Raw genomic sequence first — 20,192 nt, 5'->3', positions numbered from 1 at the left:
CCGCAGGTCGGTCAGTGAGGCTAGAGGTGGGGAGGGGGAGGGAGGAGAGCTGCTGTAGGGCCGCCCATGGCAGCTGCTGCCCATCATTCACTTAAAGCATTCTCTCACTTCCGTTTTGTTCTAAGTTCACACATTGATTATTGAGAAGTCTTTTTTGATTTCAGAATGTAGGCATATTGCTTATAGAACCAGGTGACTCCCAGAGGGTGCCAGGAGCGGCCGGGTGCATGTCTGGTTTCCAGGCTCCTGAGGTCAGGGGGCCGCATTTCACAGCTCCTGCCATAAACAAGGCGTGCACTTCTGTTTGATGTATGACCAGGGGTTTTGCTGTGCTGTATGGGGTGCGAGGAAGACATAGGTCTGCTTCCCCTTGGTCTAAAACTGGAAGTCTGGAACGCAATTGGTTTTTAGATATTAATGATGTATTCAGTGACATTGGATACATCCTTTTCATATTAGAATAATAGCTCTTTATACTATTTTAGATTGTGTGTGTGTCTATGTGTGTGTCCACGTATATGTCCATGTGTGTATGTGTGTGTTGATGTGTATGTCCATGTGTACCCATGTATATGTCCATGTATGATTGTGTATATGTCTGTGTGTGCCCATGTGTATGTCCATGTATATATGTGTATGTATTTCATACATGAATAAGTGTTTAGAAATATTTAGGAGAGAAACTTTAGGAACACTAAGGTCACCTTGCAGGAAAGTGTGTGTGTGTGTGTTTAAAATATATATATTGATTTCAGAGAGGAAGGGAGAGAAAGAGAGAGAGAGAGAACCTCAATGATGAGAATCACTGATCAGCTTCCCCCTGCAGGCTTCCACTGGAGATCGCTCCCGCAACCCAGACACGTGCCCTTGTCTGGAATCCAACTCCGGACCCTTAAGTCAGCAGGCCAATGCTCATCCACTGAGGCTAACCAGCCAGGGCTGCAGGAAAGTTTTTAATTAAAGATTCCATATATTTAACATACATGACAGTTCCGAGTTTCATAGTTCACCCACATGAGTGAAATCATACAGTTCTTGTCCTTTTCTTTCTGACTTTCTTCACTTAGGGTGATGCTCTCCAGATCCATCCATGTTGTGGCAAATGGCAGTATTTCATTTTTTATGGTTCAGTAATATTCTCTTGGTATATGTTACCACGTCTTTATCCCATTATCAGTTCAAGGACACATAGGTTGTTCCTATGTTCCACTTCATAGGTTTGATGTATGATATTTACATTGTCATTCATTTAAAGCATTCTCTCACTTCTGTTTTGTTCTAAGTTCACACATTGGTTATTGAGAAGTCTTGCTTTGATTCCAAAAAGTAGGCATATTGCTTATAGAACCAAGTGACTCCCAGAGGGTGCCAGGAGCTGCCGGGGGAGCAGGTCTGGTCTCCAGACTGTCTAGGGTCACTAGCTGAGTGTCCTGGGGAAGTACCCATGTCTTCTGGGGTCCCTGCAGGCCCCCTGCCTAGAGTGTGGTGTCTGGGTCCTTCCTGAGCTAGTGGGTGGCTAGAGCAGCATACAAGCTGGGCTCTTCTGGGGACTCCTCTGATGGGGAGGAAGGGGGTGCACTTGTCTGCTGTCTAAGGGTCAAGAGGTTCAGCTGGGCGTAGGTCACATCCTGGGGGGCATCAGGTGCAGCCTGGAGCAGGGGGAGAGAGAGGGATGACACTTGGTTGGGATTGGGGAAACCTAGAGGTCTGCAGAGAATGAGACTCACCAGACTGTCCATCTGTCTGTCCTCTTCTGCTTGTCTGCCCTTTGTGTCCAGCAATTCCTCTGACAGGTAGGAAGGAGAGGTGGCCATTCCCTGCCTGGGTCTTGATGTTGAGTGGTTCACCTGGGCATATGTCACTCCCTGAGGGTCTTCATCCTGCCTGTTCTGCTGGAGACAGTGCCTCCTGTCAAGTATCCACATGTTGCCAGAGAGATGATTTACAGTTTAAATAGATCAGGTCCCTCTCCTGGTGGAATCTGCAGGGCCTTCCTGAGCCTTGGGGACTCTGGATGCTTCTGTGGTTCTGACTCTTATCCTGATGTGCTCTTTCTTGCTCACTTGGCTCCAGCCTCATGGCCCATCCTCCTGAAGAAGCATTGTCCTGCCTCAGGCCCTGGCACCGGCTCTTTTCCCTGTTCCTCCCCCACCCCGCCCCCCGCACCATTCACTCTATCCCCTCTGCTTGCTTTATGTTCCTTCACAGCACTTTGCTCTCTGGGACACTGTCTGCTTGTTTGCATATTGTCTCGAGCACAGGTGAGCTCGAGGCGTGTGGAGACAGTGTGGCTCAGGGCTGCACCGTGGCCCCTAAATGGAGCTGTTAAACAGTGAGCCCATCACATGTGCTGGGTGAATGAATGAAGGGGATCCTGGGGACCTGTGGGTGAGTCACTCATTCCTGCCTCCTCCTGAGACCTGGGGCTGCACAAGGTCAGACAGAGGATGAGGGGCCAGCAAAGGGGGCCACGTAGGAGGGGCCATGAGGTCACAAGGAAACCAGGAGGAGTGAGTCACAGCAGGACGACCTGGGGCCCAGAGGGGAGGTCAGTGTGGACGCTGCTGCGAAGCAGGTGAGGTGGGACAGGGAAGTGTCCATTGGATTAAACTGGGCAACAGAAGGTACTTGGTGTCCTGGACAGGAGCAGGGGTCTCACCTGAGGGTCCAGCTCCATGCTCTTTCCAGGCTGCGGCTCCTTCACAGAGGCATCTACTGGGGCAGAATGGGGGTATGTCTGTTGGCAGGTCCCCAAGATCTCAGGGCTGCAGACCCCGCCTGCTCCCAGGAGGGAGGTGCAGTGCCAGGTCACTCAGTGTGCATCTCAGCCCTTCCCACCCCTGATCCCACACCCTCCCAGCATAACCCTCCCCATCTCCTCCTGAAATCCCTGTGCCCCCTCCCCCAGGGCAGCTGTTTCTTCCCCTCACAGGCTGCAGCTTGGGGAGGAGACAGGAGGGTTAAGGCACAGTGCGGGCCAAGGTCAGTGAAAGCCCAGGGCCTTTGGGGCAGGCCGACACTCTATTGACTGAGCCAAACCAGCTGGGGCTCCACATTTCCTGATTTGAGGTTCTGGAGAAATCTTTTTCTCAGCTGACCTCCAGCTGTTTGGTTTTCCTGTGGCAGGTGGTTGGAGCTTTCCCTCCTGTGACCCAGGTCACCACTACTCACCTGATGTACTGCCTTTGCTCTGACGCCGGAATCGGAGGAAGAGGAAGAGAAGGAGGGGGAGCAGCAGGACGAGACCCACCGAGACCCCGATCAGGATATTCCGGTTCCATTCGAGACCTTGAATACAAGTGATGTCATGACTGAGCCAATGACATAATAAATGAGCACCTACTGTGTGTGAGGCACATGCTGGGGTCTGTCATTCATCTCTTCTAACATCACAACGGTCATGTGACAGGGATTGCTCACCCCACCACCCATTTCACTGAGGCTCAGAGAGGTTAATCAGAAGCCCCAGGTCACCCAGCCTGGGCGGGGCAGGGCTGGGAGTGGAACCTGAGACAGGGGGATCCCTGTGTGTTGTAGTTACTGTTATTATTGTTTTAATCCTCACCCAAGGATATTTTTTCCATTGATCTTTAGAGAGAGAGTGGAAGTCAGGGAGGAGAGAGAGAGAGAGAGAGATAGAGAGAGAGAGAGAGAGAGAGAGAGAGAGAATATTGATGTGAGAGAGACACATTGACTGGTTGCCTCCAACATGTGCCCTGACCAGGGTGGGGGATCAAATCAGCAGCTAAGGTATGTGCCCTTGACCTGGGACCGAACCTGCAACCCTTTATTTCGCGGATTGACACTCTAACCAACAGAGCAAAATTGGTCAGGGCATTATTACTATGATTGCAAAATTTGTGCAAGGGGCTTGGCCCTCGCAGCCCTGGCTGGCCCTTACAGCCCCGGCTTCATCCCGAAGGTCATCTGGAAGGATGTCTGGACGGTTGTTTTGCTGTTTGGTCTAAATAGCACATTAGCTCCTTATTATATAGAATTATTATTATTATTCATGCTGCCTCTGTACCTGCAGGTAGAACCACCCCTCTCCATCCCAGCCCAGATCCCTGTCCCACTCTGCAGACTAACACCCCCCTCCCCTACAGTGGGGCCTGTGCACGTGGGACGCCTCCGGGAAGGGCAGGAGGGAGGGCTGGGTCCTTCCTGAGCTCTAACCAGGGCCAGGCTGTGTGCTGAGGGCCTTCCCTGTGAGGGAGGTGGGGGCCTGACCCACAGCCCATGGACCAGGACTCGGAGGAACAGATGTGTCCAAGGTCCCACAGGTGGGAAGGAGCAGAACTGGGGTTTGAACCACGGCTGAGGCTTCTCCTCCTGACTCCACGGCTGCTCCTTGGAAGGCTGTGGAGGAGACTCAGACACCACCTGAGTCCCCAACACACACACACACACACACACACACACACACACACACACACACTTGCACACAAAGTGTCCTGGCAGCCTTTGGGGAACTTGGTCCCAGTGAGAAGTAAGAACATTCCTCAGGCCATTACCCAGGAAGTGGCTGAGCCAAGACCAACACTGAGCTCCTCCCACCCACCACCTCCCCCCAGACCCTCACTTAGTCCTCTGCGGGCCTGACTTCCCGTTGGGGGACCAATCCTCAGAGGCTCCTCAATCAGGGTGGGAGGTGAGGGGTGGGGGCTGCTCCTCCCCTGGTGGTCCCCCAGCATCTCCATTCCCCAATCCCCCCTGGGAGACAGGCCAAGCCCCAGCAGGGGTCCTGCTCTCTCTGGGGATCTGGCCTCTGCTGGTCACACTCCTGTCTTGGTCTCTCTGGCTGAAGCCACAGGACTGGGGACTGGAGGGTCGGGATGGGTTCCTCTGGCCTTTCTCCTTCTAGTCAGCCCCATCTTCACTAGCCTCCCTCTGCCCACAGGAGCATGTCTGGGCCTCAGGGAGGAGGATGAGGATGAGAATGAGGCAGGCAAGGGACCAGCTCTGGCTCTTTCCATCCCTCTGGGAGGTGAGAGTTGCCTCTGGGTGGCCCTCCTCCTGGTACTACCTCATGCCCATTGCAGGCCAAGGTCCCCTGGGGGCAGGGCCCAAAACTGACATGAGGAAACGGGGGCAGGTCTAGGGCTCCTCACCTGAGACCACCAGCTCCAGTGGGTCACTGGGCTGTGACAGCAGGTAGGGTGAGGTGCTGCTTGAACCATAGCACCTGTAGGTCCCCTGGTGGCCTGAGGTCACAGGACTGAGGGTGAAGTTGGCCTGAGAGGGTGCAGATGTGTCCTGCAGACGAAGGTGTTGGGGAGGGTCCAGTGACCCCTCCCTGTGCAGGTGGAAGGTGTCCAACCAGATCTCAGACCCACACTGCAGGGTCACGTTCACTCCCGAGGGCACTGAGGGTCCAGGCTGGGCTGAGAGGGAGGGTTTCCTGTACATTCCTGGGGAGAGGAAGGTGTGATGTGTAGAGAGCCACCCCTCCCTCTTGCTCTTGACCCTGAGCTGAGGGACCTTGTCCTTCTCCAGAGACTCTGTCTGTGACCCCTCCAAGCTACTCTCAGTCCCCCTGGGGTGGTATCTTTTATCTCCATGACCTCACCCCCTTTCTCCCTCCCTCACCTAGGCCTCGGCCCAGCTCAGCCTTTGCTCCAGGCCCCTCTCCTGGACCCCATCACCCCCAGGTGACCCTGGTCCCAGAGCCCTGTGCAGACCCTCAGTACAGGAGCAGGGCTGGCTCCTCACCTGCCACCAGGATGTCCAGGGGGGCGCTGGGGGCCGACCACACAGAGGAGAGGTGGTGCCCACTGTAGCATCTGTACCGGCCCCCGTGGGTGCGGTTCACGTGGCCCAGGGGGAAGCTGGGGCTGTGCTGCCCATCGAGGCGCTGGGGGTGTGTGAGCTCCTCATCCTTGGTCAGAGCGAATGTGTCAAAGCCAGCCTCCGCTTGGCACTGGAGGGTCAGGCTGTGTCCAGGCAGCACCAGCGAGCCTGGCTGGGCCGAGAGGGCGGGCTCCTTGTGCACACCTGGGAGAAGGGGACAGTGGCACCAGGGGACACCCCACATGCCCACTGGGCTGCAGTGAGAGGTCTCACATGTCCCTCCCTGAGCCTCCCACTTGTGAGTCTGTCCCCAAGAGGCCAGTGTCACTGACCCCATGAGCCCAGGTCTCCACTGGGCACACAATCATGTCTGTCATTTTGGGCCCAGGAAACAGATGGGGATGCCCCCGGGTCTTTCCTCACCTGTGACCTCGATGTGCAGAGGGGCACTGGGCTGTGACCACACGTTGGGGTAGGTCCTGGAAGAACCATAGCATCTGTAGGTCCCCCCATGGGAGGGGCTCACGAGGCCCAGAGGGAAGATGGTCTGCCACATCCTAACATGGATCCTGGGTTCTGACTCCATGTGTCCGGGCGGGTCAGCTCCTCCCTCCTTCAGCAGATGGAAACGGCCTGATGTGAACTCTGAGCTACAGGAGAGGGACACGTTCCCTCCTGAGGAGATGACAGGGCTTGGCTGGGCTGAGAGGGAGGGTGCACTGTACACTCCTGAGAAAAGAGAAAGGGTCTGTGTTAAAGCGACCATCATCCTCATGTCCCAGGGGTGTTCTGTGAGGGGTGAGGTCCCCTGAGGCCACACTTTGTTCCCTCTGGCTGTGACCTGGAGCCCACAGTGGGGAGGGGACCCGGTGTCTCCCTTACCTGTCACCACCAGGAGCAGGGGCTCACTCAGATGTGACGATATGTTCCCAGTGCTATAATATGCACACTGGTACAGCCCTGCATGGGATTGGGTCGTGGCTTCAATGAGGAAACTGGCCTTGTTGCTGGAGTCCTGTGGGATCCTGGTTTTCCAGGCCTCAGAGCCCCTCTCTTTATACAGAACGTAGGCACTAGCCTGCAGAGACCCCTGACACCAGATGGTCACAGAGCTCCCCTTGGTGACGATGGGGCCTGGGTCAGCCCAGATGGAGGGTTTGGGGACGTCTCCTGGAAAGGAATCAGGCATGAAATGTCAGGGGCATCCTTCTCCCCTCATTACATGAGTGAGGCAATGATGCCATTGAATGAGCACCTACTGTGTGCGAGGCACATGCTGGGGTCTGTCACTTATCTCCTCTCAACTCACAGCAGTCATGCACCAGGGATTGCCGACCTCACCACCCACTTCACTGAGGCTCAGAGAGATTAATCACGTGCCCCAGGTCACCCAGCCTGAACGGGGCGGGGCTGGGATTGGAATGAGCTTTCTGGGATGAGGACTGTGGGTTCCCTGTGTTGTCCTCATGCTGCCCCCTAAGGGGACACCAGCTTTGTGCTCTGGGCTAGTCCTCTGCAGGGGCCTGTCCTGGTCTCATCTGGAGCTGAGGGTCCTTCTTCATTACCTGCCCTCAGCACAGCAGGGACAGGAGGGGAAGGGTGAGGGGTAGGCTCCGGGTCTCTCTGGTTCCATGTCCTCCATGCAGGCCGTGATGCCCCCTTGGAAAGGTCGGGCTGGAGGCTCTGCCTTCCTAAGCTCTGTGAAGCCCTTATGTCACCTCATCTCCCAGCAGCCTGTGAGCAGGATGGGACCAGGGATGAGCAGACAGGAACCCACCACTCAGAGGAGAGAAGGGACCGCCCAGCCCCACAGCAGGAGTAGCAGAGCCAGGAGCTGAACCAGGGCTGATCCACCCTGTTCCCTCCTCTGAGCTGAGCCTGAGCTGAGGGGTAGGAACTGGATGCCTGGACTCTTGTCCTGCCTGTCCCTCCCTGTACAGTGTCACCGTCACTGAGACAGAGGGAACAGGCCCCATAACATCACGTCCTGGGGGCTTCCCTGTGAGGCCCCTCTCCCAGAAGGTCAGGGCCAGAACAGACAGGAAATGTAAGATCTGGGCCATGATTCACTTTTTTAACACGTGCAGACATGGAAGCCCAGGGAGGGGAAGGGCGGGTCCAAGTCAGAGACTTCAGAGAATCCAGAACCATCATATGGCTCAGCCCCTGTCCCCATGGAGGCACCCACCACCTCCCCATGGAGACCCCCACTTCCGCTCTGTGGCCCTGACTCCCTGGGTAGGAGAACTGATCCCCACAACCCTTGGGGCCCATGGTTCCCTGAAATGTGTCCCCAGAACAGCCTTAGGACACAGCCAACTCTTAGTGCATGGGCGGCATTAGGTCTCAGGCTCAGAACTCCCCAGGGGAGCTGTCTCCCTCTGAGCAAAGGGGACCACGTGGGCGGGGGCTGCATTCCAGGGGGCCTGGGAAGGATAGGAAGAGGGGGAGACACTGAGGCTGACCCTGGAGACCCCCTCACACAGAGTCCTCACTAAGTCCCTCCCACTGTCCACCTGGCACCTTCTGGAGCAGGTGAGGGGGAGGGGTGGAGAGGGACAGGGGTTTCTGAGGGGCAGATTTCCTCTGGCTGACCATCCCTACAGCCCCTCACTCCCTTTCTTATAAGTACCTCGCGCTAACCGATTGCGCAACTGGAGCTCCCCCTCACTCCCTTTCATCCCATGATTGTTCTGCGGACAGGATCCTGAGCAGACAGCTCAGCAGACAGGGTCAGGGGCCCTCACCTAAGACCAGGAGCTCCAGGGGCTCACTGGGGAGTGACAGCAGGAAGGGGGAGGAGCTGTGTGAGCTGTAGCACCTGTAGGTGTCCCCGTGGGCTGAGGTCACAGGACTCATGGAGAACTCCGCCTGGAACGGCTGAGCTCGGTGCTTTGTTCTCAGACTCAGGGGAGAATGGCTGCCACCTCCTTGGACAGAAGGAACGTGTCCCTCGGGCTCTGTGACTGACACAGCAGGGTTACGTTCTCACCTGAGGCCACCCTGGGGCCTGGCTGCACCAATAGGGAGGGTCTGTCAGGCAGGTGTCCTAGAGAGAGGGAGGAGGGTGAGGGCTGCCTGTCCACCTTGTTGTGACCTGAGAGTCACCAGGCCTCTCTCTGAAGATCTGCCACTCTGTCTGTCTCTGTCTCTCTCCCTCCCTGGGGCCTGCACTGTCATTCTGGCCTCACCACCTGAGACACCAGCAGGGCCTGTGCAGAGTCTGGTCCCTGACTGAACCTACTGGCTCCTCACCTGCCACCAGGATGTCCAGGGGTCACTGGGGGCCGACCACTCAGAGGAGAGGTTGTATCCATTGTAGCACCTGTACCGGGCCACGTGGGAGCTGGTCACTGTGTCCAGGGGGAAGTGGGCCTGAGAGAGCCCAGCCTGGGGCTGCAGGACAAGGCTCTGGGGGAGGTCCCGTCCCCCCTCCTTGGACAGAGCGAATCTGTCATAAGCAACATCAGAGCCCATGAATGGGCCCTGCTGGGTCAGGAGAGAGGGCTTCCCAGAGGCACCTGGGGAGACCAGACATGAATTACAGGGGTTGCTCCTCCCATAACCCCCTTCTTCTGGCCGGGTCCCCACATCTCACTGTTTCTCTCTGTGTCTTTGGACCAGGAGCCCCTGTGCTCTTCTCACCCCACCTTTCTACCATCACAGAAAAGATGCCAATAATGTGTCTCTTCCTTCAATTCATGGATGGGACAATAATGGGACTTACCTGTTACCAGGAGCTCCAGGGGGAAACTCAGTGGTGAGCATACCTGGGGCCTGTCCTTGTAACAGCCATAGCATCTGAATGTCCACTTGTGGCTGGGTGTCACGGGGCCCACAGGGAACAGGGCCTGGGACTGCCCACTGGGCTGTGGCTGTGAGTCCAGGGCCCAGGAGAGCCTGTGATCTTCCTCAGTCAGAATGAACATGTCAAATCCCTGCCCTGAGCCACACTGGAGGGTAACATTCCCTCCTGAGTTCACGACAGGGCTGGGCAGGACTGAGAGGCTGGGTTTGCTGGAGGATCCTAGGAGAGGAGGAGGCAGCGTGTTAAATGGGCTCACACCTCCCTCACGTCCCCCAGGGCTGGGCTGTGAGAGGGAGACACCCTGAGAGCAGACCCCCTTCCTGAGGGCAGAGCCTGAGGCTGGGACCCCTGAGTGTCCTCTCACCTGTCACCACCAGATCTAGGGGCTCACTGCGCTCTGACCAGCTATTGGAGCTGAGGTAGTGACACTGATATCTCCCTGCATCATGCTCTGTCATGTGTGAGATGGAGAACTTGGCTTTGTCCACAGGATCCTGTGGCTTCTCTATTTTCCATGGTGCTTGGCTTCCCACTTTCTCCAGACGGTACTCCTCAGCCCCTGGGGTCCCCTGACACCAAATGGTCACCGGGCTCCCCCAGGGGATCACAGGGCCTGGCTCAGCCCAGAGGGTGGGCTTGAAGAGGGTTCCTGGAAGGAATTAGAGCCTGAGTCACAGGGCATTCCTACACCTGTTCCCAACTCTCAGTACCAGATGTCCCCCATCTGTCAGACAGATCTGCACTCCTTCCCAACCTGCCTGGAGGATGGCTCTTGAAGAGTGGGACCAGGGACAACTGGGGACAGACTCACCTGCCTGCACGGGGGTCCTGAGGCCCACACTCAGCCCTGGAAGAGAGTTCCTGTGAGAGATTTTCCCTGAACCCTGAGCAGCACCCTCTTCCCCAGGAGCCTCCTGAGTCCTGGGGTCCAGACAGACCAGGGTCCCCTCCCTCCTCCCATCTCACCGAGGCAGAGCAGGGCCCTGAAGGTGGGGCTCATGGCGTCTTCTCCTGGAGGCCTCAGCTGAGCAGTTGGAGGCCACGGGCCAGCAGGATGGACAGAGAGCCGCACGGATGGTGGTCACTTGGAGGCCGATTCTCCCTGTCACAGGGTTGTCATTTTCATGGTGAAGCAGGAAATAGACCCGGAGCCTCCTGAGATGCCCCTTGCAGGTGAGGTGACCCAGGGCACGTCCTTCCCTGTCACAGCGTCCTCCACAGGGTCTCCTTCCTCCTCAGCCCGTCCATCAGCACCTCCCTGTGGTCCTCACCTTGGACAGCGCCACCCGGGTCCTGGAGACGCTTCAGGAAGATGTGGGTCCCTGTGGCCTGCAGAGCTCAGATCAGCAGGGACACGCTCACCCTCTCCCTGTGCAGATCAGGGCGATGTCCCTGTGACAGTGAGCACAGAGGCAAATGCAGAGAAATAAGGGAAGGAAACAGTTCCCTTCTGTGGCCCCAGAATGTGGTTTTCTTCCTGTGCCAGCCCCTGGTCAACGCCCCTTTCTTGCAACAGCATCCACCGCTTAGTGGAGGAACTCGCCTCTGAGTCACTCCTCCCCTCATGCCTTGTTCCTCAGGAAGATCTCTTCTCCTCGTCCTGGGCCCCTGTCTTCAGTCAGTGACCATACGTGTGTTATTGCTCTGGTTTGGGGAACAAAACTGATCTCATTTATTTATTTACTTTTTATTTTAAAAATATATTATTTATGGAATTCAGAGAGGAAGGAAAGTGTGTGAGAGATAGAAACATCCATGAGGAGAGAGAATCACTGACCGGCTGCCTCCTACACACTCCATATGGGGGATTGAGGCTGAAATCTGGGCATATGCCATGACTAAGAATTGAAATTCAACATCCTGGATCATACATAGATTGACACTCAACCACTGAGACACACCAGCTAGGCTGATTCTTATTTAAGTAGTCCTCCATTGTCCTTTAGGTGTGTGACCTTCACCCTCAATATACAACCTCTTTGGTCTCAGTTTCCTCTCATGCAGCACGTCTTTAAGAATGGAACTCCTTAGAGTGGTTGTGGGGTCTGTGTTGTGGGGACCTGGAGGGAGCCATCCTGGTTTATTTCCACACCTGACTAAGTCCTGTGAGGTGAGCCATGAGCGGTGTTGGTCAGAACTCCGAAAGAATTGGATGATTCCTATACACACACGTACAAATCCCCATCTGCTCCTGATACTGAGAAGGCTATGCACACTGTTCCTGAAACATGTGGCCATCCTCAGTGCCCAAAAGGGAACTGCAAGTTCCACAGATGGAGAGGGAAGCAGGACAGATAACAGGGGCCAACCTTGAGTGGCTACTGTGCCTGGGTGCAGCCAGAAGTCATCATTGTGGAGCTTCCCACCCCATGTGGACAAGAGAGGGACCCAGGGTGGCCACACACAGGGAGGGGATCTGGACTCAGGGTGAAAGTTGGAGCAGGGTTGCCCCTCCACATGCTTTGGATATGGGCACTGGGGTCTCTCTGTCCACAGACCCAGCCCATGGTCAGCACTGAGCCATGTCCTCTGTGTGTGTGTGGAAACAGATTCAATCCATTCTAGCCGGGCGTGGGCATCTGTCCAGGTGTGAGTGTGAGGCTCACCTTTGGCGTGGGCTCTGCTGGGCACATCACAGTCAGATGCTAACTTAGGGAGAGAGGATGCCATGGGGCAGGGCAGATCCCACTCTCCACCTCTTTGCATCCTGAACATCAGGACAGCCCTGGGAGGGACTCTCTGTGCAAAAGCAGGTGTGTGGGAGGGGACCGCCCAATAGGAATGGACAGGAAAGGGAAATCCCCGGGGGTGAGAGGAGGCAAGGGTTTGCCTTTCATGATCCTGCCTCTTTCTCTCCACTGCACCTCTGCCTGCCTGTCCATCCTTCCCCTCCCCTGCAGGATGGGGGTACCATGGCTGTGCCTGCCCAGCTCTCCCTGACACAGTCATCAAGTGGGACCCCTTCATGTGGAAAATGCTACAGAAAGGGCAGTGCGGCCCATCCTTGAGGGTACTGGCTGCTGATGCTGCTGCTTTCCTGAACATATCAGGCTCCCAGACCTGACACTGGGAAAGGTTTGGGCTTTTTCTGACTCAGAAGGCAAAGGTGTCCTGAGCAAAGGGGACTTATTCATTGGTGTGTGCCTTTTGCATGTACCCAGGATGCATTGCAGGTGTCACTGAGGAGCTTAAACCTTGCTTTCCTGCAACAAGATTTCAAGACACACAAAGTCCCTTGCTGGACAGTGGAACCTCTGCATCAGGGCTCCCGTGGGCTGTATAATCTGAAGACAAGGCCAAACATGGTGTCATTTTTTTTTTTTATCATTTTTAAGCCCCATATGTGGATTTCTGTCTTCCCTAAAGGGAAACTAGTGTTGCTCACCTCGAAGCTGCCTGTGGCTGTCCTTGGAAGCCTTTGGGAGCTGTGTGGTGTTGGCCCTGGTGCGATGCTCACGGAGATGAGTCTGCAGGTGGCATGAGTTTGGTAAAGGGCACATTGGAGCAAGCACCTGTGCCCATGTTCTAGCCTCCAGCCTTGTGCCACCTGCTAAGAGGATAATGTGGGTTGGATCCCCTGCAGAAAAAACTAAGAGGATGACACCATCCAGGAAACTGATGAGGACATGGATGAGTTTGTGTCTGGATTGGAAATTTGTGAGATCTTCGTGGAGACAGGGTTAGCTTCTACCTGACTAGCCTTCATTTGGGTGTTATGTGACCCTGTGGGAAGCTTTCAAAGGACATGTTTGCCTTGGCTTTTCACTCAGTCAATCAGAAGTTAATAAATTTCATTGATCCTCTTCACAATTTTACTCCTGAGATGCTTCCACCACCAGACAGGGCCCATTTACCAGAGAGCATCATAGGATCCAGATTTTTCTGTTACTAAGGAGCTAGATGCCCATACAATGACACCATTGACCTAAAGAGGGAAATGAATAATTGAAACAAGACCTGAAGGAGAAAGAAGGTACTCTATTTTTTAAAAATCCTCACCCAAAGACATGCTTAGAGAGAGGGAGGGAGGGAGCAGGGAGACAGAGAAACATGGATGTGAAAGAGAAGCATTGATCAGTTGCCTTCTGCATGTACCCTGACCAGAAATTGAACCCACAACCCAGGTGTGTGTCCTCACCTGAAGTGAACCAGCAACCTTTCGGTGCACAGGCTAATGCTCAACCAACTGGGCCACTCCAGCTGGCAGAAGATATACTCTTCAACAGAGATCCGTGTGGGTCATGGTGTTCTTGATGAACTTCAAAGGGCAAATGCTAATCTGCAAAGACTACAGGCCCAGAAACAGCAAGTATAGGGTCTCCTTAATGGACTGGATGAACAGGAGGCCCAGCTGCAGGAGGACTCAGGGAAGTCAGCCTAATGCACTGAGGAGTCCTAGATGGTCACATCCCTGGAAGCTGAAGGAACTAGTCAAGAGTCACGGATCTCCACTTCTGAGGAAAAGCTGGCCACGCTAGCGAAGAGTGAGTTGCTACTGCAAGGAACAGCAGAATTGTGGGATAGTGTGGAGTCAGGCCAGGGCCACCTTAGTCCTCCTCAGTGGCTCCCCCATGGTTCATAGCAGGAAGTCATTTCAATGCAAATGGAAAGGAAAGAGCTTGAAATCCATAGTAATCAATGAAATCAGTGCAGTCACTGATCACCAGAGAGACAGAAAATAAAAAACTATGAGGTATCATCTTACCTGTCAGAATGGCTATCACCAACAAATCAACAAATTGAAATTGTTGGTGAGGATGTGGAGAAAAGGAACCCTGGTGCACTGCTGGTGGGAATGCAGACTGGCGAAGCCATTATGGAAAAGCGGTGTGTAGTTTCCTCAAATAATTAAAGATGGAACTGCCATTTGGCCTAGTGATCCCACACCCAGAATATATCCTAAGAACCCTGAAACAGCAACTAGAGAGAACACATACACTCCCATGTCCATAGAAGTCCAATTCACAATAGCTAACATCTGGAAACAGCCCAAGTGCCCATCAGTAGATGAGTGGGTAAAAAAACTGGAATGCAATGCAGCTGTAGAAAAGAAGGATTTCTTACCCTTTGAGTCAGCATGGAGGGACCTGGAGAGGACTATGCTGAGTGAAATGAGCCAGTTAGAGAAAGGTAAGTATCACATGATTTCACTTGTGTGTGGATTCTGAGGAAAAATACAAACTGAAGAATAAAACAGATCCACAGACATAGAGCATGGAACAGACTGGAATCTCCAGGGAAGGAGGAGGGGGCTGGGTGGGTGAGGAGAAATTAACCGGGGACTTATATATATACATATATGCACAGCTCAGGGACACAGACATTAGTGTGGGGAAGGCAGGTGTGGGGAGCGGTGGCTCCTGAGAAGGGACTGGCGATGCAGCTGCCAAGAACAAGTTTGTCCTGAATCCTACAGTGCCAGACACTCCAATGAGGAAGACCCACCGACTGTAGCATCCAGGCCCCTGGCAGATCCAGGTGCAGATACAGACTTGGATTGTTTCCAGTTTGATATTTTTGTTGACAGTGATCCTTTCAAGGCTGATCCTTTTGGGGAAACTGGTCTATTTGGAGGTGGTCCTTTCAAGGGTTCATGTCCATGTACACCAGACAGCTTTCTCAGGCGACCTTCTCCTGACCCTGTGGGCACATGTGGTGTTGAGCCTTTCAGTACAGCTGGCATCAGCGGTGACCCTTTGGTAGAAACACTGAGGCACAGTGATTCTATCGCTCCTGGTGGAATGGTTGTTGCAGCTAGTGATTGGCCCACAGACCTGTTTACCAATATTAACAATGGTGGTAACTATTCCAAATGGAAATGCATGTCTGACCTCCAAACTGATTCATGTAAATGTATAAAAGAAATAAATCTAAATCAATTGAAAACTGGTCTGGAAAATTTTTAAAAAGCTACTTCAAATGAACCTTATGCATTACTTAAATAAAATGATGCCAACAATTCAAAATTACTTATTTATTATCAAAATATTAGGACTTGTGCTCAAGATAGCAGAGGAAGTAAAGGAAGTACTGAAATCCTCCCATGACCACAGTGAAATCACAACTAAACTACAGAGCAACCAGCATTCAGAACCACCTGGAATCTGGGTGAACAGAATGTCCCAGGTAAGGATACAAAGAAGAAGCCACATGGAGATGGTAGGAGGGGTGGAGATGTGCAATGGGCTAGCCGGTAGACCATGTGGAGCAGGTATCAGGACTTTTTTTTTACTAAGTTCTTCTTGGTTTAAAAGTAATCCCACAGCCTAGCCAGGGTGGCTCAGTGGTTGAACATTAACCTATGAGTCAGGAGGTCACTGTTTCAAATCCAGGTCAGGGCACATGCCTGCATGGCGTGCTCTATCCTCAAAAGGGGGCGTGCAGGAGGCAGCTGATTTTTTTTCTCCTCAATGTTTCCATTGTCTATCCCTCTCCCTTCGTCTCTCTCTAAAATCAATACAAACATAATTAAAAAAGTAAAAATGAAATAAAATAAACAATCCCATGGTTATGAAGATAACACATTTTCTTGGGACGGATGTGGCCCAGCATGAAGGGGTGTTTAGATGGGAATCCAAACCAGCCATGTGGGACTGGCCCTCACGTCACAGGGTGAGAATAGAAGGGCAGTGAAGGAGAGTGAGCGAGGTCAGGGAGGGAGGAGGAGCACCCCAGGTGGATGGAAGAGGCGTCCTCTACAGGGACATGACCCACGTTCTCCAGCACCCAAACCGTGCCTCTCACCTCTCCTCCCCTGGACATTGTCAGCAGTCAGTTTCCCCAACTATGGTCCATATTCTCTTTCAGCACCTCCTGGGATCATCATATGGGCTCCAAGGCTCCCCCACTCTGAACGGTGCATTGTTGCCTCTGTGTTCATATCCTGGTTGCATCATGGGTCCTTCTGGTGTCGTTTCGAGCCTGAAATAGCAGCACCCCGAGGACCACCAGGACCAAGCCAGCCAGGCCCATCCGGATGAGATTCTCCACGGTGTAGTCTTGGGGTTTGGAGCCTGGAAAATGTGGATACAAAGGTCACAAAGGTCAGGGCAGAACCCAATTCTCCAGGGTTCTGGTGTCAACCCTGGTTCCCACCTCTCCTTGACATCAGTGTCCTTGTGATGTCTGAACTCAGCACCTGCTCTGAGTGACCTTCATAAGAGATAGCTGTGTCCAAGAACTGATGGTGAGGGGACTAATGGTCCCAATTCAGAAATAACTAAGAGCTGTGTGTTCCATGTTCAGCCTGAGACTCAAGACCAATGAGCTTATTCCCCTACAACTGAGATTCCACATTTTCAAAAGCTGGGAACCCAGGGTCCATGGAAGAGGAGTTGGTGTCAGGGGCTCCTGAATCTCAGGAGCATGAAGGGGTGAATATCTTGGCTGGGTCTCCTTCACCCCACCCCGCCTAGGCCCCTCCTCTCTGGGGCCCGCATTTTCATTTTCACCTGGAATTATTCATGTATTTATTCTTCTATTAACTCGTTTATTTATTTATTAAATATATTTTTATTGATTTCTGAGAGGACGGGGGAAGGAGACATAGAGAGGATCATAAATGATGAGAGAGAATCATTGATTGGCTGCCTCCTGCACACCCCCTCCTGGGGAATGAGCCTGCAACCTGGGCATGTGTCATTGGCCAAAATCCAACCTGGGACCCTTCAGTGCATAGGCTGACCCTCCATCGATTGAGCCAAGCCAGCTAGGGTTTAACTCATTTATTCTACAATTATACAAATGAATACCTACAGTGGTAGATATACTTATCAAATGAGAAATGTGGGTATATGGATGCTAATGGTGTGAGCTTTTGCTTTATCTCAAAGTACAACAAAGGTCATAACCAATGAAGTCCACACTTCTGCCTCAAACTTTAAGTCACAGAGAAAATCCCCCTAATTTCATTATTGAGTGAACACCCAAAGTAGGAAATCATGTCAACCTGTTACCCTATTTGCTATAAAACCCGAGATATAAACAAAATTACTGACATCTCTATGCAATAACTCTAAATGTCAGCTCCACAATTCAGAAAATGCACATGGATGATCAGCGTCACTCAGTTGGGTTAATATCGAAATAGGTGACACCAAGAAGCCTTTGTAATGTGTGTCATGTGGTTAAAAGTCTGAGAAAAGATAATTATGGGGGGATGTGTATCTGTCAGGGAAAGAGAGCATCCCTAGTAAACCCTAATAAAACAGAAGAGGCGCTGGGGCTGGTGGGAGCCCCTCATTCTTGGTCAGAGTGAATGTGTCAAAGCCAGCTTCCACGTGGCACTGAAGGGTCAGGATGTGTCCAGGCAGCACCAGCGAGCCTGGCTGGGCCAAGAAGGTGGGCTCCCTGTGCACACCTGGGAGGAGGGGACAGTGGCACTAGGGGACACCCCACATCGCCCACTGGGCTGAAGTGAGGTCTCACATGTCCCTCCCTGAACTTCCTGCCTGTGGTTCTGTTCCCAAGAGGTGAGTGTCACTGATCCCCATGACCCCAGGTCCCTAGTGGACACACAGCACCATCATTTTGGGCCCAGGAAACAGAGGGGGATGCATTCGGGCCTGTCCCTCACCTGTGACCTCGATGTGCAGAGGGGCACTGGGCTGTGACCACACGTTGGGGTTGGAGCTGGAAGAACCATAGCATCTGTAGGTCCCCGCATGGGAGGTGCTCACGGGGCCCAAAGGGAAGATGGCCTGCCACCTCCCAGCATAGATCCTCCATTCTGCTTCCATGCGTTGGGGTGGTTCAGCCCCTCCCTCCTTCAGCAGATGGAAAGGGCCCGATGTGAACCATGAGCTACAGGAGAGGGACACGTTCCCTCCTGAGGCCACCACAGGGCTTGGCTGGGCTGAGAGGGAGGGTGCATCGCCCAGTCCTGAGGGAGGAGAAAGGGTGTGTGTTAAAGGGACCGTCACTCTCACGCCCAGGGGTGTTCCTGAGGCCACAATTTATTCCCTCTGCCTTTGACCTGGAGCCCATAGTGGGAGGGGTACCCAGTGTCTCCCTTACCTGTCACCACCAGGAGCAGGCGGTCACTCCGCTCTGAGAGTATGTTCCCAGTGCTGTAATATGCACACTGGTACAGCCCTGCATGGGATGGCATCGTAGCTTCAATGAGGAAACCGGCCTTGTTGCTGGAGTCCTGTGGGATCTTCGTATCCAAGGGCTCAGAGCCCCTCTCTTTATACAGAAGGTAGGCACTAGCCTGCAGAGCCCCCTGACACCAGATGGTCACAGGGCTCCCCTTGGTGACAATGGGGCCTGGGTCAGCCCAGATGGAGGGTTTGGGGACGACTCCTGGAAAGGAATCAGACATGAAAGGTCCTGGGGAGCCCTTGTCCCCCTCATGACGTCATGAATGAGCGAGTGATGCCATTTAATGAGCACCTACTGTGTGTGGTGCAAGTGCTGGGGGTCTGTCCCTCATCTCCTCTCACCTCACAGCAGACATACACCACGGATTGCTGACCCCACTGCCCACTTCAGAGGCTCAGAGAGGTTAATCACGTTCCCCAGGTCACCCAGCCTGGATGGGGCAGGGCTGGGACTGCAACCCAGAACACTGTGGGTTCCCTGTGCTGTCCTCATGCTGCCCCCCCAGGGGGAAACCAGCTTTGTGCTCTGGCCTCCTCCTCTGCAGAGGCCTGTGCACGTCTCATCTGGAGCTGGGGGTCCTTCCTCATTACCCGCCCCGGCACAGAAGGGACAGGAGGGACAGGGTGAGGTCATTCCCACCCCTGGTCCCAGCACTCAATCCCAGATGCCCTCCATCTGTCAGACAGATCTGCACCCCTTCCCCTGCTGCCGGGAGGATGGCCCTTGAAGTGGGGACAGACTCACCTGCCTGCACGGGGGTCCTGAGGCCCACACTCAGCCCTGGAAGAGAGTCCCTGTGAGAGATTTGCCCTGAACCCTGAGCAGCACCCTCCTCCCCATGAGCCTCCTGAGTCCTGGGTCCTGACAGACCCGGGTTCCCTCCCTCCTCCCATCTCACCGAGGCAGAGCAGGGCCCTGAGTGTGGGGGTCATGGTGTCTTCTCCCAGAGGCCTCAGCTGAGCAGATGGTGGAGGCCACAGTACCAGCAGGATGGACAGACAGACACACAGGTGGTGGTCACTTGGAGGCTGGTCCTTCCTGTCACTGGCTGTCACATCACCAGCCTATAGGGGAGGACACAGCCTCTCTAGCAGCCTGGCTCTCATTTCCATGGTGAAGCAGGAAATAGACCCAGAGCCTCCTGAGACGCCCCTTGCAGGTGAGGTGACCCAGGGCACGTCCTTCCCTGTCAGAGCCTCCCCCACGGGGTCTCCTTCCTCCTCAGCCCGTCCACCAGCACCTCCCTGTGGTCCTCACCATGGACGGTGTCACCGGGGCTCTGGAGATGCTTCAGGAGATGTGGGTCCCTGAAGAGCTCAGATCAGCAGGGACACGCTCACCCTCTCCTTGTGCAGCTCAGGGCGATGTCCCTGTGACAATGAGCTCAGAGGGAAATGCAGGGAAATAAGGGAAGGAAACAGGTCCCTCCTGTGGCCCCAGAATCTGGGTGGTTTTTTTTTTATCACATGTTTCTTCATGAACTTTCCTTTTT

General features: G+C 53.9%; 3 protein-coding genes and 1 pseudogene across 3 annotated transcripts; 1 reads left to right on the top strand and 3 right to left on the bottom strand.

Annotated features, from left to right (window-relative positions):
- Nucleotides 1-993: 993 nt before the first annotated feature.
- LOC139000284 (leukocyte immunoglobulin-like receptor subfamily B member 1) lies at nucleotides 994-7,853 on the bottom strand. Its single transcript, XM_070402531.1, has 10 exons — nucleotides 7,775-7,853; nucleotides 6,673-6,960; nucleotides 6,214-6,519; nucleotides 5,713-5,994; nucleotides 5,112-5,411; nucleotides 4,619-4,634; nucleotides 3,172-3,311; nucleotides 2,660-2,715; nucleotides 1,728-1,889; nucleotides 994-1,649 (listed from the first exon to the last, which is right to left on the bottom strand). The coding sequence occupies exons 1-10, from the start codon at nucleotides 7,851-7,853 to the stop codon at nucleotides 1,506-1,508; spliced, it is 1,773 nt and encodes a 590-aa protein (XP_070258632.1). The 3' UTR covers nucleotides 994-1,505.
- Nucleotides 7,854-8,129: 276 nt separating this feature from the next.
- Nucleotides 8,130-10,598, bottom strand: LOC139000283 (leukocyte immunoglobulin-like receptor subfamily A member 6). The gene is given in 10 exon segments (XM_070402530.1): nucleotides 8,130-8,216; nucleotides 8,300-8,358; nucleotides 8,538-8,720; nucleotides 8,723-8,839; nucleotides 9,046-9,063; nucleotides 9,066-9,311; nucleotides 9,518-9,817; nucleotides 9,963-10,247; nucleotides 10,410-10,445; nucleotides 10,565-10,598. Coding segments are annotated over 10 exon segments (1,365 nt in total).
- A 1,912-nt stretch (nucleotides 10,599-12,510) lies between these two features.
- LOC139000282 (epidermal growth factor receptor substrate 15 pseudogene) lies at nucleotides 12,511-14,258 on the top strand (annotated as a pseudogene).
- A 2,216-nt stretch (nucleotides 14,259-16,474) lies between these two features.
- LOC139000281 (leukocyte immunoglobulin-like receptor subfamily A member 6) lies at nucleotides 16,475-19,632 on the bottom strand. The gene is made up of 7 exons (XM_070402529.1): nucleotides 19,599-19,632; nucleotides 19,445-19,480; nucleotides 18,614-18,901; nucleotides 18,174-18,479; nucleotides 17,818-17,957; nucleotides 16,694-16,778; nucleotides 16,475-16,611 (listed from the first exon to the last, which is right to left on the bottom strand). The coding sequence occupies exons 1-7, from the start codon at nucleotides 19,630-19,632 to the stop codon at nucleotides 16,475-16,477; spliced, it is 1,026 nt and encodes a 341-aa protein (XP_070258630.1).
- Nucleotides 19,633-20,192: the final 560 nt, after the last annotated feature.

The sequence above is a fragment of the Myotis yumanensis genome, unplaced genomic scaffold, assembly GCF_028538775.1.
Source record: "Myotis yumanensis isolate MYYU_CA2020_CCGP unplaced genomic scaffold, mMyoYum1.0.hap1 SCAF_23, whole genome shotgun sequence".
NCBI classification, from domain to species: domain Eukaryota; kingdom Metazoa; phylum Chordata; class Mammalia; order Chiroptera; family Vespertilionidae; genus Myotis; species Myotis yumanensis.
Note: the sequence above shows the minus strand (reverse complement) of the source record. Positions and strands in the feature narration are given on the sequence as shown.